General features: G+C 48.7%; 1 protein-coding gene across 5 annotated transcripts in view; it reads left to right on the top strand.

Annotated features, from left to right (window-relative positions):
• Positions 1–25552, top strand: part of LOC134948133 (sulfotransferase 1 family member D1-like) — a 183742-nt gene that overhangs the window by 5951 nt on the left and 152239 nt on the right. For all 5 annotated transcript variants that reach the window (XM_063935937.1, XM_063935934.1, XM_063935935.1 and 2 more), the window contains exons 3-4: positions 8677–8774; positions 9555–9681. In XM_063935937.1, coding sequence (XP_063792007.1) covers positions 8677–8774; positions 9555–9681 — 225 coding nt within the window. The remainder of the gene's footprint in view (positions 1–8676; positions 8775–9554; positions 9682–25552) is intronic.

Here is a 25552-nt window from a genome sequence, read left to right as displayed (position 1 = left end):
GTGTAAGGGGCATTACTGGTGTGGTGCATAATGTGTAAGGGACATTACTGGTGTGGTGCGTAATGTGTAAGGGGCATTAGGGTGTGGTGCGTATTGTGCATTAGGGTGTGGTGCGTAATGTGTAAGGGGCATTACTGGTGTGGTGTGTAATGTGTAAGGGACATTACGGTGTGGTGTGTAAGGGGCATTAGGGTGTGGTGCGTAATGTGTAAGGGGCATTAGGGTGTGGTGCGTAATGTGTAAGGGGCATTACGGTGTGGTGCGTAATGTGTAAGGGGCATTAGGGTGTGGTGCGTAATGTGCATTAGGCTGTGGTGCGTAATGTGCAAGGGGCATTAGGGTGTGGTGTGTAATGTGTAAGGGGCATTACGGTGTGGTGAGTAATGTGTAAGGGGTATTAGGCTGTGGTGCGTAATGTGTAAGGGGCATTAGGGTGTGGTGGGTAATGTGTAAGGGGCATTACGGTGTGGTGAGTAATGTGTAAGGGGTATTACGGTGTGGTGCATAATGTGTAAGGGGCATTAGGGTGTGGTGCGTAATGTGCATTAGGATGTGGTGCGTAATGTGTAAGGGGCATTACTGGTGTGGTGCATAATGTGTAAGGGACATTACTGGTGTGGTGCGTAATGTGTAAGGGGCATTACTGGTGTGGTGCATAATGTGTAAGGGACATTACTGGTGTGGTGCGTAATGTGTAAGGGGCATTACTGGTGTGGTGCATAATGTGTAAGGGACATTACTGGTGTGGTGCGTAATGTGTAAGGGGCATTACTGGTGTGGTGCATAATGTGTAAGGGACATTACTGGTGTGGTGCGTAATGTGTAAGGGGCATTACTGGTGTGGTGCATAATGTGTAAGGGACATTACTGGTGTGGTGCGTAATGTGTAAGGGGCATTAGGGTGTGGTGTGTATTGTGCATTAGGGTGTGGTGCGTAATGTGTAAGGGGCATTACTGGTGTGGTGTGTAATGTGTAAGGGACATTACGGTGTGGTGTGTAAGGGGCATAAGGGTGTGGTGCGTAATGTGTAAGGGGCATTAGGGTGTGGTGCGTAATGTGTAAGGGGCATTACGGTGTGGTGCGTAATGTGTAAGGGGCATTAGGGTGTGGTGCGTAATGTGCATTATGCTGTGGTGCGTAATGTGCAAGGGGCATTAGGGTGTGGTGTGTAATGTGTAAGGGGCATTACGGTGTGGTGAGTAATGTGTAAGGGGTATTAGGCTGTGGTGCGTAATGTGTAAGGGGCATTAGGGTGTGGTGGGTAATGTGTAAGGGGCATTACGGTGTGGTGAGTAATGTGTAAGGGGTATTACGGTGTGGTGCATAATGTGTAAGGGGCATTAGGGTGTGGTGCGTAATGTGCATTAGGGTGTGGTGCGTAATTTGTAAGGGGCATTACTGGTGTGGTGCATAATGTGTAAGATACATTACTTGTGTGGTGCATAATGTGTAAGGGGCATTAGGGTGTGGTGCGTAATGTGCATTAGGGTGTGGTGCATAATGTGTAAGGGGCATTACTGGTGTGGTGCATAATGTGTAAGGGACATTACTTGTGTGGTGCGTAATGTGTAAGGGGCATTAGGGTGTGGTGCGTATTGTGCATTAGGATGTGGTGCGTAATGTGTAAGGGGCATTACTGGTGTGGTGCATAATGTGTAAGGGACATTACTGGTGTGGTGCGTAATGTGTAAGGGGCATTAGGGTGTGGTGCGTATTGTGCATTAGGGTGTGGTGCGTAATGTGTAAGGGGCATTACTGGTGTGGTGTGTAATGTGTAAGGGACATTACGGTGTGGTGTGTAAGGGGCATTAGGGTGTGGTGCGTAATGTGTAAGGGGCATTAGGGTGTGGTGCGTAATGTGTAAGGGGCATTACGGTGTGGTGCGTAATGTGTAAGGGGCATTAGGGTGTGGTGCGTAATGTGTAAGGGGCATTAGGGTGTGGTGGGTAATGTGTAAGGGGCATTACGGTGTGGTGAGTAATGTGTAAGGGGTATTACGGTGTGGTGCATAATGTGTAAGGGGCATTACTTGTGTGGTGCGTAATGTGTAAGGGGCATTAGGGTGTGGTGCGTATTGTGCATTAGGGTGTGGTGCGTAATGTGTAAGGGGCATTACTGGTGTGGTGCGTAATGTGTAAGTGGCATTAGGGTGTGGTGCGTAATGTGTAAGGGGCATTAGGGTGTGGTGCGTAATGTGTAAGGGGCATTAGGGTGTGGTGCGTAATGTGTAAGGGGCATTAGGGTGTGGTGCGTAATGTGTAAGTGGCATTAGGGTGTGGTGCGTAATGTGTAAGGGGCATTAGGGTGGGGTGCGTAATGTGTAAGTGGCATTAGAGTGTGGTGCGTAATGTGTAAGGGGCATTAGGGTGTGGTGCGTAATGTGTAAGGGGCATTAGGGTGTGGTGCGTAATGTGTAAGGGGCATTAGGGTGTGGTGCGTATTGTGCATTACTGGTGTGGTGCGTAATGTGTAAGTGGCATTAGGGTGTGGTGCGTAATGTGTAAGGGGCATTAGGGTGTGGTGCGTAATTTGTAAGGGGCATTACTGGTGTGGTGCATAATGTGTAAGGGACATTACTTGTGTGGTGCATAATGTGTAAGGGGCATTAGGGTGTGGTGCGTAATGTGCATTAGGGTGTGGTGCATAATGTGTAAGGGGCATTACTGGTGTGGTGCATAATGTGCAAGGGACATTACTTGTGTGGTGCGTAATGTGTAAGGGGCATTAGGGTGTGGTGCGTATTGTGCATTAGGGTGTGGTGCGTAATGTGTAAGGGGCATTACTGGTGTGGTGCGTAATGTGTAAGTGGCATTAGGGTGTGGTGCGTAATGTGTAAGGGGCATTAGGGTGTGGTGCGTAATGTGTAAGGGGCATTAGGGTGTGGTGCGTAATGTGTAAGGGGCATTAGGGTGTGGTGTGTAATGTGTAAGGGACATTACTGGTGTGGTGCGTAATGTGTAAGGGGCATTACTGGTGTGGTGCATAATCTGTGTGTGGCATAATGTGTAAGGGACATTACTGGTGTTTTGTATAATGTGTAATGGACATTACTATAAGGAGAAAAAATGCCAAATAATGTAAGGGGCATGAGAAGGGAATTTTATTTTTTCTGTGGTGGCCAATGTCTTGGGGGTGCAGGGTGCAAAACTGGGTGTAAGGCAGTCTTTTCCTGCAAGACCATGCCCCTTGCAGTGGGGCCACACCCTTTTTTTGAGCCTCGGTGCATGTAAATGTTTGATTTTCACAATGTGCATGGTGGGGAGGGGTTTGCTGTTTGCACTGGGAACCAAATTGTCTAGAAGCGGTCGTGTGTGTGTGTGCATGTGTGTGTGTGGAATTACAGAATGTAGCACAGCTTACATGTATAGGATGAAAATAAATACTCACTAAGATACTATAACTACTACACATGTTTGTAGGCGCTCAGTGTACCAGACACGTCTCTTATTACCGGCTGTGATCGATCTGTGCCCCTGAGATAATCTCCATGCTTCCGCCAACGCCTCAATAATTGCACATGTTAGTGAATAGTGTCACCTGTCCTGGTTCCTCCTCACCGGTGGTAACATCACCCAGTGGCAAACGCAGGGTTTCTAGAGGAGGGTTTCCAAATGCAATCCACAATCTCCCACTCTGCGGAACATTGGAGCAAGAGCATAGAATAGTGCCACAATGACTCTGGACATTAATGCAAACAATGGTCTTTTTATACACTGGATACTGTATTGAATACAGTATTAATATTTAACACTATAGATGGTCTATAGTATAGGCTGTATCAAACATTTAGATATTATAAATAAAAAAAGTGGTCAGGAAAATGTTAAACATACTATAATAAATAAATACACAAATATAATAGAAGCAGTACTGTACTTTCTAAGCACACATTCTCCCACCTCATGGTAAGGCTCCTGTCTCTTCTTCCTGGTAGCTACTCTCTGGTCCAGTGCACTGATTGAGGACTCAGATACACACACACAGTAAATTTAGTAGAAGAAGCTGCTACCACTGGGCATGTGCAGCAGCTCTGCTCTATCCCTTACACTGCATGATGTGGCGGCAGCTCTAGTAATCATAGAGGAGGGGGGGGGTGTTCTTGGCAACTGGACCCCCCCCCCCCCCGCTCCACGCACACATAGACACACATTAAAAAAACTAGGATAGATCTCTCTCCAAATATTTCATAGGGATTTGGTGCAGTGACCGCTCAGTGCTGTCCTTGCTCTCATGCACCCTTGGCAGCACCCCAGCAGGACCTTAAGCTAAAGAGTAATGTAATGGGAAAAAAGTGACAACTTCATTAGCAGAATTACAGGGCTGCTGGGGGGCATAAGGTAAGTACTGGGAGCCTTTAAAAGGGGTCAGATGGCTGGGTTTTGGATTTTGTTTAAGTAAAAAAAAAAAATGCTAAAAGCTTACTTGCAAAGGAATTAAACAAAACATGCAAAAATAAAAGTAGGAAAAAAGTGCTTTTGGGTAATTTGAGGAAACTTTAAATTTAAAAAAAATAAAAAAGATCAAAAGCAATTATATCTTGTTGAAATAAATACTTTCACGAAATTTTTGGGGGCATAATCTAATGAAAAAGTTGATTGTGGAATAATTTGAAAAATTTCCTTTTCGTAGCCCTCAAAATGCTCAGTTAGACAGTGGGGAGGGGGTGGTCCAAGCAGTTTCACCTTAAACTAAAGATTTTCTCTACGTTTTTACACCAACACGAAGGTGCACACGGAAAAATGTGAATTACATCCGAAAAAGCTATGCGAGTTTAGCGTTGGCTTGCAAAAGCAAATCGCTGGGCGAGTTCGCAACAAAAACTGCTCGCACAAACAAACAAGCACCAACTTGCTCCTAAATGGACTGTCCCCAAGTGTTCTCTCTCTGGCCTCTCGTGGCTGCAGAGGATATCTGCACCCAGAGACAACGCAGTTGACCCATGAAAGGTCAACACTGGAAAAGGTCAACATGTACAAATGGTCGACCTAGCAATGGTCGACACACATATGGTCAACACATTTTTTTTTTGCTTTTTTCATGGTTGTGGACTTTTTCCATACTTGACAATCCATGCCACAAACCATAACCTGTAGTAACCTTGTGCCGAGTGGAGTGGACCAAGACATCGCGCCTGAAGTGTTTCTACAAATGGTGGTCTCAGATGGAAAAACTATCCACACTACCCCCAAAAATGAAAAAATAAAAATAAATAAAAAAGTATGTCGACCATTGCAATGTTGACCTTTTGACCCTGTCTACCAATTTTTTAATATCGACCTTTTCCAGCGTCGACCGTTCATAAGTTGATTTTTTGTCAATGTTAACCTAATACAAGCATGTCCAAACTGCGGCCCTCCAGTTGTTGAGAATCTACACATCCCAGCATGCCCTGACACAGCTTTAGCATTCTCTGACAGCAAAACTGTGTCAGGGCATGCTGGGATATGTAGTTTCACAACAGCTGGAGGGCCACAGTTTGGACATGCCTGACCTAATGCATGTCGACTGTCTACTTGGACATTGTAGAGGGACTTTTTGAACTCCCTATATTTGCGGCAATAAGGAATCTTTATTTTCCTAGATCTACCACTGGTGAGTCGCCGGGACAGGGGATCCGGTAGCCCATCTCGGCGACCACTAAGAAGTAAGGTGATTGCATTGCGGCCACGTTACCATCATACTTGTCACCCCTCCCAGAATGTCAGGGAGACTCCTTGAAATAGTAGAAATCTCCCTGACTCCCTGAAGAGTCTACAAATCTCCCTGATTGCACTTGACCCCCATTATGTAGCTGTTATATACTTAGAAAACCGGAAATCAGAGATATATACATTAGACTGTCCCTTTCTCAGGGGTGTATGGGGCTTCTGCCCCAGGGTTGGGAAGGTCCCAATATTTCTGCCAAAAGTTGAGTTTGTGTAACTTAAGGCAAATATCCTGCAGCAGGCGGTTATCGATGTTAAACATTAACTCCCAGCTGGTTGGCAGGTCCTGAGACGGCTTTGCACAAAGGTAGTTTAGCTTTATACAATCTGAATCCCATTTTACTTTTTTTAATTAGCTAACAGCTAAAGGGGGAAGTATCACAGTCCCAGGAAACGGACTCCGCAGTAGTTATACTTTAGCTCAGGCATGTCCAAACTGCGGCCCTCCAGCTGTTGTGAAACTACATATCCTAGCATGCCCTGACACAGCTTTAGCATTCTCTGACAGCAAAACTGTGTCAGGGCATGCTGGGATATGTAGTTTCACAACAGCTGGACCTTTGGACATGCCTGCTTTAGGTAATGAGACATGATGGATGCTTCTGAAATGCTCAATAAACCCCCAGCAAGTTCAAAACTTATACCCCTTTCACACCGCAGCTATAACCCAGTAAATTGCCGTTTTTTAAGCCTTCCAAAACGGGTCTAGCTGCGGTCTGAAAGCGCCACATTGAATTTATCGGTTACAGAATACCGGTATTTTAAAACGGGTAAAAGCAGGGTCCTACGCGGTTCAGACCCGTTTCATTGTGCAATGTGAAAGGCTCAGAAACGTTATTTCCAAGCCACAGAAGGTGATAGGCTTTCTCCATGCGTGATGTCACCAGGCAGAAGCCGGAAATAAACTGGAGGAAACACATGAGAGCGTAAAATGGCAAATTGGAGTGATGAGGAGGTTAGGGAGCTGCTTAGGATCAGAGGGGATGAAGAAATTGCTAGACAAATCACTGGATGCATTAATCTACAAAAACATGGTAAAGATGCTTGAAGCTGCTGGGTTCCAGCGTACGACTACCCAAATTATTAATACATTTATTGTGTAAAAAGTCATATGTGTGGGCCAAAAAAGTCCATTTAAAATTACAACCACTGTTTTCTATGGGTGAAACGGGTTCAGTGTGAAAGGTACCAAAACGGTAATGAAACGGTAATATACCGGTTACAACATGCGATGTGAAGGGGGTTTAACTGCTCAGACCCGTTTTAAGACCCGTTTTAAGAAACATTTTAAAAGCAGGGTTTGCGATGTGAAAGCAGCATTAATTATCACCGGTAACATTTTTAACATGATAATAGACCTCATGACAAATAAGACATATACAGTAGGTGGAGGAAAAACAAAACAGGACATATATAGTGAAGAACTGTTAAGCATTGGGGTTCTATAAGCTGCTCCCAAACTTTGCACTCACAAATTCTAAATATAACTATAGTGTTCTAGGGATTCAGGACGGGTGACCTGTGTAGCCCTCTCCAGCATATTCCCAAAACACCAATGTATTCCCAAAACACCACATCTAGCTGCATCGTCCGGCCGGATATTTATTGCAATCATATAGCTCTGAGACATAAGGATTTAGAAGCTATTTACTAAGCCTTGCAGGGATATTCAATTTGGGCCGAAGCTGGTGGGTGATAAGTCTCGCCGCCGGGGGCTATTTAATTGGCCACGATAAGCCGGCTTGTGCCGCGGCTTATCGGGGGTTTTGCTTCACCTGCCTCCAGCAGGCAAAGCAAAATGCCCAATAGCATCCCCGTTTTCATCCGAAAACGGGGCTATTTCACCCGAAAACACACAGGTTTCACTGAACCTGTGTGTTTACGGGTGTAAAAGGACTTGTTACCGGCCGAGCTAATTAAATAGCCCGACCACAGCACCCGAAGAAACATCGGGGTTTTTTACTCCCGATGTCTCTTCGGGCCAAATTGAATATCCCTGTCGGACGGAGATAAGGTACCAGCCAACCAGCTTCTAACTGTCATTTTTCAAACCCAGCCTGTGACATGACAGTTTGGAGCTGATTGGCTGGTACTTTATCTCCGTCCACTTTGGTGGTCATTCCGAGTTGATCGCTAGCTGCTTTCGTTCACTGTGCAGCGATGAGGCAAAAACACGGCACCTCTGCGCATGCGGCTCAAAGCGCACGTGCGACATATAAGTTCAAAGAAAGATGTAGTTTCACAAAAGGTGTAGCGATGCTTTTCAGTCGCACTGCTGACCGCAGAGTGATTGACAGGAAGTGGGCGTTTCTGGGTGTCAACTGACCGCTTTCAGGGAGTGTTCGAAAAAACGCAGGCGTGCCAGGAAAAATGCAGGCGTGGCTGGCCGAACGCAGGGCGTGTTTGTGACGTCAAAACAGGAACTGAACAGTCTGAAGTGATCGCAAGCGCTGAGTAGGTTTTGAGCTACTCTGAAACTGCACAAAGTAAATTTGTAGCCGATCTGCGATTCTTTCGTTCGCACTTCTGCTAAGCTAACATACACTCCCATTGGATGGCGGTATAGCGTTTGCACGGCTGCTAAAAACTGCTAGCGAGCGAACAACTTGGAATGACCACCTTTATCTCCAACCAAGGCTTAGTAAATAAACCCCTAAATAGGGATCCCCTCCAAATGTCCAAGCACTGAGCATACTACTGGGGTCACTATGGTAACTGCTATGGGGCCGGGCAGCACAGAGAACCCTGGATCCAGAGAATAAGAGGATGTAAATGTTCATCAGTTAGGAAGTGAATGTAGCATGTATGTAGGATGTAGAGCCTGCAGATTACAGACGTAATGTGTGTATAGTGCAGTCGGCTGTACCAGGTCGGCAGAGGTGTTACCGCCCTATAGGCTCGGGGACAGCAGTGTCTCCCCTGTGAGGGTTCTGGTGGCTGAATGTTGTCCCTCTGGTCTGATCATTGCAGGTGTAGAAGAGGTGAATGCGATGCCCTCACCCCGGGTGCTGAAGACTCACCTACCCATCCAGCTGGTTCCCCCATCTTTCTGGGAGCACAACTGCAAGGTACGGGCATGGTCAATTGGCCCTCAGGGGTACAGGGAAAATCCTCGGTGGGTGCCACTGTTTAAGGGCCCACCCCCTCCTCTAGGGACATTGAGTGTTTGGTTCTCTTCTATGGAAGTTACACCAAGATTCGCCCTCCTCCCAATCACAGTGGGTGGTCACGACACACCGCTGTCCCCTCCTCTTGGTTCCTGTGGGTTTTAGCATAATGAACCCAGTTCCTGCCAGTGATTGGAATGACGTAACTCTGCATTCATTCCCTAACCTGCTAATAAGTCATCCCAGTGGTAAGAGCTTACAGTTGTAGTTGATGGTGTTTCTACAATGGCAGATATTTCACCTTCACTAGACCTAATGCAGTTCTCATTGAGTATTAGACACTGGCTGTGGTGTGCCAGGATCCCCTATCACATGCATAGTGTAACAATGTGGTATATGTGGACATTATCACCATCATCTGCGGAATATTTATGCATTTGTTACATTATACTGCATTACCAGGACTATGGTGTATTCACTGCAGTGCATTGTTGCTATCAGTGTGTTACATTATCATGCATGCACCAGCAGTATTTACGATGAATATTTATAATAGGGCCCAGAGTGTGCATTCTCTAATGCTGAGCCAAGCACTGCCCCCCTTTGGTGGCTGGCCACACCCCTTAAGCATGGGCCCCTACCACTGAACTGGCCTGTTGGGCCCTTTATGTTCCCTTATGTCTGACACTGGTGGTCAGAAATGTGATGGATGTGATAATATGTCAGTGTTGTCCTCTCCAGGTGATATATGTGGCAAGAAACGCCAGAGACACTGTGAATTCCTTCTATTACTTTGACCAAGCTGTGCAGATGCACCCTGACCCGGTGTCCTGGGAGAACTTCCTGGAACGGTTTATGAAGGGAGATGGTGAGTGGAGGGACTGGGGCAGCGGGATTGTAGAGGGCTCTGCCTCTTCGTGATATCATGCCGAGTGTAATGGTGCTTTCAGTCAGGCTGGAAACACCTGAAAGGACTAGGACCATCTAGTAGTGGGGTATTCTGCAACCATCGCAGCATGCCTGTGAATGTCTGGACTCCTGCCGTCATCGCATGCAAACTGTTCGATCATTTGCTAGCGAGCACTCACTGCAGGCAGCTGTGCAATGTGCAAAGGAACTCTGCTACGGATACACTGCGGGCCTCATTCCGAGTCAGAGGCAGCTCCGTTTGTGTGTGCGTCTTATGCTGGTGGCACATCTGCGACTTCATGCTAATACCACTACAAGCCCTTCCCTAGTGTGCAGCCATGTGCGTGACTGTGCAAGGACTGAAACGCCCACTTCCAGCATCTCCAGGCACTGCGGTTGTGCTTGGTGCATCCTAAAGAGTAATATATAGTGTCACGATTCCAGCCTGCTCTAAGATACCGCAATCTAGGACAGCTGGGTTGTGATGGTGCGCACTTCGGTCACTCACTGATAAACACCCAAGGTCTCTGCCGCCACAAAGGAAAACAATGGATTCATTGCATTCTCTGCACCAATATTAGTACTTCACACTTAATTACGCATAAGTACTGTATGTAGCATTTCGCCTCGCAGGTTCAATAAGAATCATGGGGAATACACTAGATTAAATGTATTTAACCCAAAAAATATCTTCAAGGCTTTAGTTACAAAAGGATATTACATATTATTATTTTATTATGATCCTTTATTTATTTGGTGCCACAAGGGATCCGCAGCGCCCAGTTACAGAGTACATAAGTAAGCAAAACAAGAAAACAGTGACTTACAGTTCAAGACAATATAGGACAAGTACAGGGTACATAAACATTGCTGCATCAGCAGACGACAATGAAATAAGTATAAGGGTGGCAGAAAACCGAGGGATTTGGTGCCGTCGAAGGGAGTTTGGAATAGAGGATAGTTTACGTAAGAGAAGTAAAAGCACACGATGGAAGACCCCACTTTGGAAGGTGAGTACTGACTAATTAAGCGAACTGGAAACTTCCAATTGCTTAATTAGTCCTCGGGGGGTTTGCCGCCGGGATACTATAGCAAGTCCCTGTGATGTTTCATATGTGTATATATTGCACTGGCCCGTAGGGCAGATGCCCCCCTGCCCAGCTAGCCTCTGCATATATATATATATATATTAGAAATGAGCGGGTTCGGTTCCTCGGGATCCGAACCCCCCCGAACTTCACCCATTTTACACGGGTCCGAGGCAGCCTCGGATCTTCCCGCCTTGCTCGGTTAACCCGAGCGCGCCCGAACGTCATCATCCCGCTGTCGGATTCTCGCGAGATTCGTATTCTATATAAGGAGCCGCGCGTCGCCGCCATTTTCACTCGTGCTTTGGAGATGATAACGAGAGGACGTGTCTGCGTCCTCTCAGTTCTTTCTTTCTACAGTGTGCTGCAAATATCTGTGCTCTGTGTTCTGCAAATATCTGTGCTCAGTGTGCTGCAAATATCTGTGCTCAGTGTGCTGCAAATATCTACGTTCTCTACCTGGAAAACGCTCCATATATGTGCTCAGTGTGCTGCAAATATCTGTGCTCTGTGTTCTGCAAATATCTGTGCTCAGTGTGCTGCAAATATCTGTGCTCAGTGTGCTGCAAATATCTACGTTCTCTACCTGGAAAACGCTCCATATCTGTGCTGCATTGTAGGAGGACAGTGCAGAATTTTGCTGACCACCAGTTTATATAGCAGTGCGGTACAGTAGTCCACTGCTCTACCTACCTGTCACTGGCCTAGACTGAGGGTGTTGTGAACTCGGGGATTTTTCCGATGGTTGGGAAGAGGAACCACAACTGAGCTGGAAAAGGGAGGGCCTGATATAAGATTTCCTCATACAGGACGCTGACAGTGGAGTTTGATGAAATATGAAAGCTTTATTGCAGAGGAAAACAACTTAAAGTCAAATGCCAAAAAGGAATAAATGAAGGGAATGTCCAGACCCACTGAAGGGTTAAGTGAGCAGTATTGGGGATGCTGGAAATTAAAGAAACTGTGGGTGATGTTTAAAAGTCACTGATAACTTGTGGAACTTATGAATGAAGATAATTAGCACAGATGGTTGAAGAACTTGTGAATGGTGACTGAGACGCTGATGATGTGAGGATCTGAAGTGCAGGGGTTTCTGACGCTGTGGATTTGTAGAACTTGTGAATGGTGACTGAGACGCTGATGATGTGAGGATCTGAAGTGCAGGGGTTTCTGACGCTGTGGATTTGTAGAACTTGTGAACGGAGACTGAGACGCTGATGATGTGAGGATCTGAAGTGCAGGGGTTTAAGACGCTGTGGATTTGTAGAACTTGTGAACGGAGACTGAGACGCTGATGATGTGAGGATCTGAAGTGCAGGGGTTTCTGACGCTGTGGATTTGTAGAACTTGTGAACGGAGACTGAGACGCTGATGATGTGAGGAATTGGAGTGCAGGGGTTTTAGACGCTGTTGGATTGTAGAACTTGAGAACGGAGACTTGAGACGCTGATCATGTGAGGAATTGAAGTGCAGGGGTTTTAGACACTGTTGGATTGTAGAACTTGAGAACGGAGACTTGAGACGCTGATTCCTAGGAGCACGGATGACTGGAGCACAGAGAGATTACCGGCCGCTGAATACACTGAAGCTGGAGCAGTGAACTGGCAGCTGGAAATACCGGAGACACTGGAGTACGACTGCAGGGATCCTTGCCGGGAACAAGAGCACTGGCATCTACGTCAGGGAAAGACGATACTCAGGCACTGAAGCTTTGTCCGGCGTCTGACTTTGAATCTCCCGCCAGCGCTGGATTGGCGGAGCAGTCTGATGACGTCACCTGCCCCCTGTCCACGTGATGCCGGGTGTCATGGCGGCGCCCATGCCCCAGAGAACCGCCGGTAGCCGTGCCAACCAGACGCCGGCGCCCGTAGCCCACCGAAGGCAGAGGCCACAACACCGACCAGCAGACACGCAGGGGTAAGCGCGGCGAACGCCGCCTCAGGTGTGTGACACTACCTCTGTGTCGTCAAGTATACTATCCATCCATACCTGTGGTGCATTTTAGTTGTGCGCAGTATATATAGTAGGAGGACAGTGCAGAATTTTGCTGACCACCAGTATATAAAATATAGCAGTACGGTACAGTAGTCCACTGCTCTACCTACCTCTGTGTCGTCAAGTATACTATGCATCCATACCTGTGCTGCATTTTAGTTGGGCGCAGTATATAGTAGGAGGACAGTGCAGAATGTTGCTGTGACCACCAGTATATATATAGCAGTACGGTACAGTAGTCCACTGCTCTACCTCTGTGTCGTCAAGTATACTATGCATCCATCCCTGTGCTGCATTTTAGTTGTGCGCAGTATATAGTAGGAGGACAGTGCAGAATGTTGCTGTGACCACCAGTATATATATATATATATATATATATATATAGCAGTATGGTACAGTAGTCCACTGCTCTACCTCTGTGTCGTCAAGTATACTATGCATCCATACCTGTGCTGCATTTTAGTTGTGCGCAGTACTATATAGTAGGAGGGGACAGTGCAGAATGTTGCTGTGACCACCAGTATATATATAGCAGTACGGTACAGTAGTCCACTGCTCTACCTCTGTGTCGTCAAGTATACTACAAAAGTTCAGTAAAATGACCCAAAAATAAAAATTAAAAGCGTCTGATGAGAAGCGTAAACTTGCCAATATGCCATTTACGACACGGAGTGGCAAGGAACGGCTGAGGCCCTGGCCTATGTTCATGGCTAGTGGTTCAGATTCACATGAGGATGGAAGCACTCATCCTCTCGCTAGAAAACTGCAGTGCCACTCCTAGATGGGCCAGGTGTTTGTGTCGGCCACTTGGGTCGCTTAGCTTAGTCACACAGCGACCTTGGTGCACCTTTTTTTTTCTTTGCATCATGTGCTGTTTGGGGACTATATTTTTAATCTGCCATCCTGTCTGACACTGCAGTGACACTCCTAGATGGGCCAGGTGTTTGTGTCGGCCACTTGGGTCGCTTAGCTTAGTCACACAGCTACCTCATTGCGCCTCTTTTTTTCTTTGCATCATGTGCTGTTTGGGGACTATTTTTTAAATCTGCCATCCTGTCTGACACTGCAGTGCCACTCCTAGATGGGCCAGGTGTTTGTGTCGGCCATTGGGGTCGCTTAGCTTAGTCACACAGCTACCTCATTGCGCCTCTTTTTTCTTTGCATCATGTGCTGTTTGGGGACTATTTTTTTAATCTGCCATCCTGTCTGACACTGCAGTGCCACTCCTAGATGGGCCAGGTGTTTGTGTCGGCCACTTGGGTCGCTTAGCTTAGCCATCCAGCAACCTCGGTGCAAATTTTAGGACTAAAAATAATATTGTGAGGTGTTCAGAATAGACTGGAAATGAGTGGAAATTATGGTTATTGAGGTTAATAATACTATGGGATCAAAATGACCCCCAAATTCTATGATTTAAGTTGTTTTTGAGGGGTTTTGGTAAAAAAAACACCCGAATCCAAAACACACCCGAATCCGACAAAAAATTTTCAGGGAGGTTTTGCCAAAACGCGTCCGAATCCAAAACACGGCCGCGGAACCGAATCCAAAACCAAAACACAAAACCCGAAAAATGTCCGGTGCACATCTCTAATATATATATATATATATATATATATATATATTAGCCCAGAGTGACTGTGTGTATAACGCTGGGCAGAGTCTGGAGTCAGAGTCATACACTCACATCATCTGCAGGGAGCTGCACCATTTCCTATGCCAGCAGCAGAGTGACTGTGTGCATGACGCTGGGCGGAGTCAGAGTCATACACTCACATCATCTGCAGGGAGCTGCACCATTTCCTGTGCCAGCAGCAGAGTGACTGTGTGTATAACGCTGGGCGGAGTCTGGAGTCCGAGTCATACTCACACATACCTCCCAACTTTTGTGGCTGTCAAGGAGGGTTCTAGACTTTGTGGCATCCAGGGTGAAAGTTTCCTTTGGCGCCCCCCCACAGGTTAAACATAATGCGCGCCAAAGGCGCGCGGCAAACAATAGGAGTGTGGCTTCATAGGGAAGGGGCGTGGCCACAGTTATGCCCCCTGTAGTTATGGACCCAGTAGTTGTGCCCCCTGTAGCTGTGCCCCCTGTAGATTTGCCCCCTGTAGTTGTGCCCCCTGTAGATTTGCCCCCAGTAGCTGTGCCCGGAGTAGCTGTGCCCCTAGTAGGTGTGTCCCCAGTAGGTGTGCCTCCTGTAGCTGTGCCCAGAGTAATTGTGCACCCTGGTTTGTGCCCCCTGTAGATTTGCCCCCAGTAGTTGTGCCCCCTGTAGATTTGCTCCCAGTAGATGTGCCCAGCGTAGTTGTGCCCCCTGTAGATTTGCCCCCTGTAGATTTGCCCCCAGTAGTTGTGCCCCATGTAGATTTGCCCCCTGTAGATGTGCCCCCTGTAGCTGTGCCCGGAGTAGTTGTGCCCCCTGTACTTGTGCCCGAAATAGTTGTGCCCCCAGTAGGTGTGCCCAGAGAAATTATGCTCCTGTAGCTGTGCCCCCTGGTAGCGCTGCAAACACAAAATAAAAAAATAAAATAAAATACTCACCTGTCCACTCCTGCTTCCTGACTGCAGCTGGCCGCGTCTCCGCCCGTCCGTGTGTGTGACGCGTGACGTCACATGCAAGTCACGGACCGGCGGGGAGCGGAGGGGAGGAGGGAGAGACTTGATGCAGCTCGGGCTTCCAGCTCTCAGTGACTGACAGCTGCGGCCGCGAGCTGCTTGCGGGAGGGAGGTTCCGGGGGAGTCGAGCTGCGGCGCCCTATACTGTCTGAAGGGAAAGGGGAGACATGATAGAAACTTTCAAATATACCAAAGGTTTTAACAAAAGTTCAGGAGGGAAACATTATTCAAAGGAAGAGAAGTATTAGAACTCAAGGACATACACTGAGACTGGAGGGGGGGAGGTTCAGGGGAAATTTAAGGAAAAATTACTTCACAGAAAGGGTAGTGGATAAGTGGAATAGCCTCCCATCAGAGGTGGTAGAGGCTAAGACTGTAGAGCAATGTAAACATGCTTGGGATAGGCATATTAATATCCTTACAAAGAATTAAGGTTCAAAAAGGGTTGAGATTACCTAAAGGATAAAAAAGGGGCAGACTAGATGGGCCAAGTGGTTCTTATCTGCCGTCAAATTCTATGTTTCTATGTTTCTATGTCTTGGGCGCCTGGAGCTCGAGTTCCACCGGAACCGCCCTCCCTACGCCCCTGGGTACACTATGGACACTGACAGCATCTGCAGGGGGGGTAACACCACGGATACTGAGGGTACTTGCAGGCAGCAGGTTGCCGCCCGGCGCTCCTCTCCCGGCTACATAACTTGGCTGCCTGTTGACCCCCACACCCCTGGCCAAACCCCTACCACAGCAACAAAGAGTGGTGCCATGCTGGGCGACAGAAAATACTGAGGGTACCTGCAGGCTGCAGGTTGCCGGCCACCGCACCTCTCCCGGATGCATAACTTGCCTGCCTGTTGACCCCCACACCCCAGGGCTAGCTCCTGCCGCTGCAACACAGGCTGGTGCCATGCTGGCCTCCAAAGGAACGGGATATGTGCTGCGGACCGCCTCTAACATATATTTCACCTTTTCGGCTGCGCCGGAGCTCCCTCCGTCTGCAGCCTAGGTCCGCCCGTTGCTCCGATCCAGGGTAAGTGTGGTGCCTGGCAGACCACAGCCAGAACACTGGCCGAGCGCCACAATAAGACCACCTGCCGCAGACAGACACAGTGAAGGTATGAGACCTGTCAGGCGGAACATACCATATACAGTGCTACTGACCCGCAGCTCCCGCCCACGGCAGCTGAATCACCATCTCACATCACCAGCTAGGGGCTTACCTGCACAAAATACACGCTCAAGTCACAGATATGTCACACATGACAGCAAAGGGAATCACACTTGTACGTCACACCTATACTCCACACCTATAGCTACTGAGTACTCCCCACCACTCCACTCTACGTCACACCTATACTCCACGCCTATAGCTACTGAGTACTCCCCACCACTCCACTCTACATCACACCTATACTCCACGCCTATAGCTACTGAGTACTCCCCACCACTCCACTCTACATCACACCTATACTCGACGCCTATAGCTACTGAGTACTCCCCACCACTCCACTCTACATCACACCTATACTCCACGCCTATAGCTACTGAGTACTCCCCACCACTCCACTCTACATCACACCTATACTCCACGCCTATAGCTACTGAGTACTCCCCACCACTCCACTCTACGTCACACCTACACTCCACGCCTATAGCTACTGAGTACTCCCCACCACTCCACTCTACATCACACCTATACTCCACGCCTATAGCTACTGAGTACTCCCACCACTCCACTCTACGTCACACCTATACTCCACGCCTATAGCTACTGAGTACTCCCCACCACTCCACTCTACATCACACCTATACTCCACGCCTATAGCTACTGAGTACTCCCCACCACTCCACTCTACGTCACACCTACACTCCAAGCCTATAGCTACTGAGTACTCCCCACCACTCCTCTCTACATCACACCTACACTCCACGCCTATAGCTACTGAGTACTCCCACCACTCCACTCTACATCACACCTACACTCCACGCCTATAGCTACTGAGTACTCTCTCCACTCCACTCTACGTCACACCTATACTCCACGCCTATAGCTACTGAGTACTCCCCACCACTCCACTCTAAGTCACACCAATACTCCACGCCTATAGCTACTGAGTACTCCCCACCACTCCACTCTACGTCACACCTATACTCCACGCCTATAGCTACTGAGTACTCCTCACCACTCCACTCTACGTCACACCTATACTCCACGCCTATAGCTACTGAGCACTCCCCACCACTCCACTCTACAGCACACCTATACTCCACGCCTATAGCTACTGAGTACTCCCCACCACTCCACTCTGCATCACACCTATACTCCACGCCTATAGCTACTGAGTACTCCCCACCACTCCACTCTACGTCACACCTATACTCCACGCCTGTAGCTACTGAGTAATCCCCACCACTCAACTCTACGTCACACCTATACTCCACGCCTATAGCTACTGAGTACTCCCCACCACTCCACTCTACATCACACCTATACTCCACGCCTATAGCTACTGAGTACTCCCCACCACTCCACTCTACGTCACACCTATACTCCACGCCTATAGCTACTGAGTACTCCCCACCACTCCACTCTACGTCACACCTATACTCCACACCTGTAGCTACTGAGTACTCCCCACCACTCCACTCTACGTCACACCTATACTCCACACCTATAGCTACTGAGTACTCCCCACCACTCCACTCTACGTCACACCCATACTCCACGCCTATAGCTACTGAGTACTCCCCACCACTCCACTCTACGTCACACCTATACTCCACACCTATAGCTACTGAGTACTCTCCACCACTCCACTCTACGTCACACCTATACTCTACGCCTATAGCTACTGAGTACTCCCCACCACTCCACTCTACATCACAACTATACTACACGCCTATAGCTACTGAGTACTCCCACCACTCCACTCTACATCACACATATACTCCACGCCTATAGCTACTGAGTACTCCCCACCACTCCACTCTACAGCACACCTATACTCCACGCCTATAGCTACTGAGTACTCCCCACCACTCCACTCTACGTCACACCTATACTCCACGCCTATAGCTACTGAGTACTCCCCACCACTCCACTCTACGTCACACCCATACTCCACGCCTATAGCTACTGAGTACTCCCCACCACTCCACTCTACGTCACACCTATACTCGACGCCTATAGCTACTGAGTACTCCCCACCACTCCACTCTACGTCACACCCATACTCCACGCCTATAGCTACTGAGTACTCCCCACCACTCCACTCTACGTCACACCCATACTCCACGCCTGTAGCTACTGAGTACTCCCCACCACTCCACTCTACGTCACACCTATACTCCACGCCTATAGCTACTGAGTACTCCCCACCACTCCACTCTACGTCACACCTATACTCCACGCCTGTAGCTACTGAGTACTCCCCACCACTCCACTCTACGTCACACCCATACTCCACGCCTATAGCTACTGAGTACTCCCCACTACTCCACTCTACATCATACCCATACTCCACGCCTATAGCTACTGAGTACTCCCCACCACTCCACTCTACGTCACACCTATACTCCACGCCTATAGCTACTGAGTACTCCCCACAACTCCACTCTACGTCACACCTATTCTCCACGCCTATAGCTACTGAGTACTCCCCACCACTCCACTCTACATCACACCTATTCTCCACGCCTATATCTACTGAGTACTCCCCACCACTCCACTCTACGTCACACCTATACTCCACGCCTGTAGCTACTGAGTACTCCCCACCACTCCACTCTACATCACACCTATTCTCCACGCCTATAGCTACTGAGTACTCCCCACCACTCCACTCTACGTCACACCTATACTCCAAGCCTATAGCTACTGAGTACTCCCCACCACTCCACTCTACGTCACACCTATACTCCACGCCTATAGCTACTGAGTACTCCCCACCACTCCACTCTACGTCACACCTATACTCCACGCCTATAGCTACTGAGTACTCCCCACCACTCCACTCTACGTCACACCTATACTCCACGCCTACAGCTACTGAGTACTCCCCACCACTCCACTCTACGTCACACCTATACTCTACGCCTATAGCTACTGAGTACTCCCCACCACTCCACTCTACGTCACACCTATACTCCACGCCTATAGCTACTGAGTACTCCCCACCACTCCACTCTACGTCACACCTATACTCCACGCCTATAGCTACTGAGTACTCCCCACCACTCCACTCTACGTCACACCTATACTCCACGCCTATAGCTACTGAGTACTCCCCACCACTCCACTCTACGTCACACTTATACTCCACGCCTATAGCTACTGAGTACTCCCCACCACTCCACTCTACGTCATACCCATACTCCACGCCTATAGCTACTGAGTACTCCCCACCACTCCACTCTACGTCACACTTATACTCCACGCCTATAGCTACTGAGTACTCCCCACCACTCCACTCTACGTCACACCTATTCTCCACGCCTATATCTACTGAGTACTCCCCACCACTCCACTCTACGTCACACCTATACTCCACGCCTGTAGCTACTGAGTACTCCCCACCACTCCACTCTACATCACACCTATTCTCCACGCCTATAGCTACTGAGTACTCCCCACCACTCCACTCTACGTCACACCTATACTCCAAGCCTATAGCTACTGAGTACTCCCCACCACTCCACTCTACGTCACACCTATACTCCACGCCTATAGCTACTGAGTACTCCCCACCACTCCACTCTACGTCACACCTATACTCCACGCCTATAGCTACTGAGTACTCCCCACCACTCCACTCTACGTCACACCTATACTCCACGCCTACAGCTACTGAGTACTCCCCACCACTCCACTCTACGTCACACCTATACTCTACGCCTATAGCTACTGAGTACTCCCCACCACTCCACTCTACGTCACACCTATACTCCACGCCTATAGCTACTGAGTACTCCCCACCACTCCACTCTACGTCACACCTATACTCCACGCCTATAGCTACTGAGTACTCCCCACCACTCCACTCTACGTCACACCTATACTCCACGCCTATAGCTACTGAGTACTCCCCACCACTCCACTCTACGTCACACTTATACTCCACGCCTATAGCTACTGAGTACTCCCCACCACTCCACTCTACGTCATACCCATACTCCACGCCTATAGCTACTGAGTACTCCCCACCACTCCACTCTACGTCACACTTATACTCCACGCCTATAGCTACTGAGTACTCCCCACCACTCCACTCTACGTCACACTTATACTCCACGTCTATAGCTACTGAGTACTCCCCACCACTCCACTCTACATCACACCTATACTCCACGCCTATAGCTACTGAGTACCCCCCACCACTCCACTCTACATCACACCTATACTCCACGTCTATAGCTACTGAGTACTCCCACCACTCCACTCTACGTCACACCTATACTCCACGCCTATAGCTACTGAGTACTCCCCACCACTCCACTCTACGTCACACCTATACTCCACGCCTATAGCTACTGAGTACTCCCCACCACTCCACTCTACAGCACACCTATACTCCACGCCTATAGCTACTGAGTACTCCCCACCACTCTACGTCACACCTATACTCCACGCCTATGGCTACTGAGTACTCCCCACCACTCCACTCTACAGCACACCTATACTCCACGCCTATAGCTACTGAGTACTCCCCACCACTCCACTCTACATCACACCTATACTCCACGCCTATAGCTACTGAGTACTCCCACCACTCCACTCTACATCACACATATACTCCACACCTATAGCTACTGAGTACTCTCCACCACTCCACTCTACGTCACACCCATACTCCACGCCTATAGCTACTGAGTACTCCCCACCACTCCACTCTACGTCACACCCATACTCCACGCCTATAGCTACTGAGTACTCCCCACTACTCCACTCTATGTCACACCTATACTCCACACCTATAGCTACCGAGTACTCCCCACCACTCCACTCTACGTCACACCTATACTCCACGCCTATAGCTACTGAGTACTCCCCACCACTCCACTCTACATCACACCTATACTCCACGCCTATAGCTACTGAGTACTCCCCACCACTCCACTCTACAGCACACCTATACTCCACGCCTATAGCTACTGAGTACTCCCCACCACTCCACTCTACATCACACCTATACTCCACGCCTATAGCTACTGAGTACTCCCCACCACTCCACTCTATGTCACACCTATACTCCACGCCTGTAGCTACTGAGTACTCCCCACCACTCAACTCTACGTCACACCTATACTCCACGCCTATAGCTACTGAGTACTCCCCACCACTCCACTCTACATCACACCTATACTCCACGCCTATAGCTACTGAGTACTCCCCACCACTCCACTCTACGTCACACCTATACTCCACGCCTATAGCTACTGAGTACTCCCCACCACTCCACTCTACGTCACACCTATACTCCACACCTGTAGCTACTGAGTACTCCCCACCACTCCACTCTACGTCACACCTATACTCCACGCCTATAGCTACTGAGTACTCCCCACCACTCCACTCTACGTCACACCCATACTCCACGCCTATAGCTACTGAGTACTCCCCACCACTCCACTCTACGTCACACCTATACTCCACACCTATAGCTACTGAGTACTCTCCACCACTCCACTCTACGTCACAACTATACTACACGCCTATAGCTACTGAGTACTCCCACCACTCCACTCTACGTCACACCTATACTCTACGCCTATAGCTACTGAGTACTCCCCACCACTCCACTCTACGTCACAACTATACTACACGCCTATAGCTACTGAGTACTCCCACCACTCCACTCTACATCACACATATACTCCACGCCTATAGCTACTGAGTACTCCCCACCACTCCACTCTACAGCACACCTATACTCCACGCATATAGCTACTGAGTACTCCCCACCACTCCACTCTACGTCACACCTATACTCCACGCCTATAGCTACTGAGTACTCCCCACCACTCCACTCTACGTCACACCCATACTCCACGCCTATAGCTACTGAGTACTCCCCACCACTCCACTCTACGTCACACCTATACTCCACGCCTATAGCTACTGAGTACTCCCCACCACTCCACTCTACGTCACACCCATACTCCACGCCTATAGCTACTGAGTACTCCCCACCACTCCACTCTACGTCACACCTATACTCCACGCCTGTAGGTACTGAGTACTCCCCACCACTCCACTCTACGTCACACCTATACTCCACGCCTATAGCTACTGAGTACTCCCCACCACTCCACTCTACGTCACACCTATACTCCACGCCTGTAGCTACTGAGTACTCCCCACCACTCCACTCTACGTCACACCCATACTCCACGCCTATAGCTACTGAGTACTCCCCACTACTCCACTCTACATCACACCTATACTCCACGCCTATAGCTACTGAGTACTCCCCACCACTCCACTCTACATCACACCTATACTCCACGCCTATAGCTACTGAGTACTCCCCACCACTCCACTCTACGTCACACCTATACTCCACGCCTATAGCTACTGAGTACTCCCCACCACTCCACTCTACGTCACACCTATACTCCACGCCTATAGCTACTGAGTGTCACAACTGAGGGCCTGAGCTGACGGGAGGCAGCCTCAGTTGTAGGGGCTGAGATGTACCGGAACCTGGGAGGTTGTATCAGACCCCTGGACATGTAAGTAACATGAATAATAACTGCCCGAAGGCGTGACCACGACAACTTGGATAAAAGTCAATGATGTTTATTATGACAACTCCGCAACACAGCAGCAGTAAAAGAAAACGTAAATGTCAGCAAAGAATAAATACAGTTCCTGGGTACTACAGGATGGCAGGAGCCACAGGGCACTGGTAGTGTGAGATAGTTCTTATAATCTTCTAGATGGAAAGTCCTTACCAGGCCCGACTGTAGCAATGGAGATAACCCAGGATTGTACCAGCTGGTGTTCCAGGAAAAGCTGGGTTGCTGAAGATAAAACGGCTGCTGTGGATACTGGCTGGAACCAGACTGTTGTTAGCACGGAGTGGATACTGGCTGGAACCAGTTAAATAATAAATGAACTTGGGAGCGATGAAATATGAGCTGAAATGTAGAACTTGAGAGCGGAGAAATAATAATACCGGTGGAGAGTGGTAAAGTGTAGAAAGGACACCGGCCCTTTAAGAGAAGCTGTACTCTGCTGGAAGCTGGGCTGGAAGCAGGTAATGTTGTAGCTGGAAACAGATGAATCCACAATGGATTGGAGAGTCAGGCTACACCGCAGGTGGAATGCTGGTGTGGGTCTCTATGGTGGAAGTCTTGAGACAGGAGCTGGAACCTGGAAGACAATCACAGGAGAGAGACAAACAGGAACTAGGTTTGACAACCAAAGCACTGACGCCTTCCTTGCTCAGGCACAGTGTATTTATACCTGCAGCAAGGAAGGGATTGGCTAGGCAATTATGCAGATTAACAATACTGACAACAGATTGGTGGAAATGATCAGCTGACAGAATCCAAGATGGCTGCGCCCATGCAGACACTTGGAGGGAAGTTTGGTTTGTAATCCATGTGGTAATGAAAACAGTAATGGCGGCGCCGGAGACAGGAGGCGCCAAGCTGACAGGTGCACATCCAACCACGCGGACACAGCGGAGGCCGCGGCTGACGTAATCGCCACTCAGACACTCTGCATGCAGAAGCTCAGGGACGGCGGCGGAGGCCGCGGGAGACGCCATGCCAGGTGTAATATGGCGTTTACTGTGACAGCGTCTCAGAGTGACAGGAGAGGATACAGGAATGTAAACATCAGGATAACAGATGGGATCCGGTCCTGGAGCGCTGAGCCAGCCTTAGGAGGCATCTGATGGGTAAGAAATGGCGTCCAGATACCCGGATCGTGACAGCACCCCCCCCCTTTAGGAGTGGCCCCAGGACACTCTTTTGGCTTTTGAGGAAACTTGGAATGGAATCTCCGGACCAAGGCAGGAGCATGGACATCAGAAGCATTGGTCCATGAACGTTCCTCAGGGCCATAACCCTTCCAGTCAATAAGATATTGTAGTTGACCGTAACGGTGACGTGAGTCCAGGATCTTGGCTACTTCATACTCAACGCCTCGTTGAGTTTGGACTTTCGGAGTTGGAGGAAGTGAGGAATGAAACCGATTCAAGATCAGCGGTTTCAACAGGGAAACATGGAATGTCCTGGGTATTTTTAGGAATGGAGGCAACTGAAGTCTGTAAGCAACAGGATTGATGACTTGTTCAATCTTGAAAGGACCGATATAGCGAGGTGCAAACTTCATACTGGGAACTCCTAACCTCAAATTCTTCGTGGATAACCATACCCGATCACCCACCTTGAGAGCAGGAACTGCTCGACGCTTCTTATCCGCAAACTTCTTGTACCTGAACGATGCCTTGAGCAGAGCTGATCGTACGCTCTTCCAGATATTGGCAAACTGATGCAAGGTGATATCCACTGCGGGAACAGAAGTTGCTGGAAGCGGTTGGAACTCAGGGACTTTAGGGTGGAATCCAAAGTTAGTGAAGAATGGTGTTGAAGCAGATGAAGAATGATACTGGTTGTTATGACAGAACTCGGCCCAGGGAAGTAATTGAACCCAGTCATCTTGAGAGGAGGACACATAGATGCGGAGGAAGGCCTCCAAGTCCTGATTCACCCTCTCGGTTTGACCATTGGTCTGAGGATGGTAAGCCGTGGAAAACTTTAGCTTGTAGGACTTGACATAAACTTCGCCAGAATTTGGCTGTGAATTGAACTCCTCGATCTGAGATAATTTCTTCAGGAAGACCGTGGAGTCGGAAGATCTCTTGTATGAATACTTGAGCCAACTTGGAAGCTGACGGAAGACCGGTGAGAGGAATGAAATGTGCCATCTTGATGAACCGGTCAACTACCACCCAGATGGTATTGAACTTGTTGCACAAGGGTAAATCTGTAATAAAATCCATCGACAAATGGGTCCAAGGTCGACGGGGAACAGATAGTGGAACCAGTTGCCCCGCAGGCGACTGGCGGGATACCTTATGTTGAGCACACTTTGGGCAAGATGCAATAAACTCCAAGACGTCCTTTTT

Source organism: Pseudophryne corroboree, chromosome 8 (assembly GCF_028390025.1).
Source record: "Pseudophryne corroboree isolate aPseCor3 chromosome 8, aPseCor3.hap2, whole genome shotgun sequence".
In the NCBI taxonomy this organism is placed as follows: domain Eukaryota; kingdom Metazoa; phylum Chordata; class Amphibia; order Anura; family Myobatrachidae; genus Pseudophryne; species Pseudophryne corroboree.
This window is presented reverse-complemented; position numbering and strand designations above follow the sequence as displayed.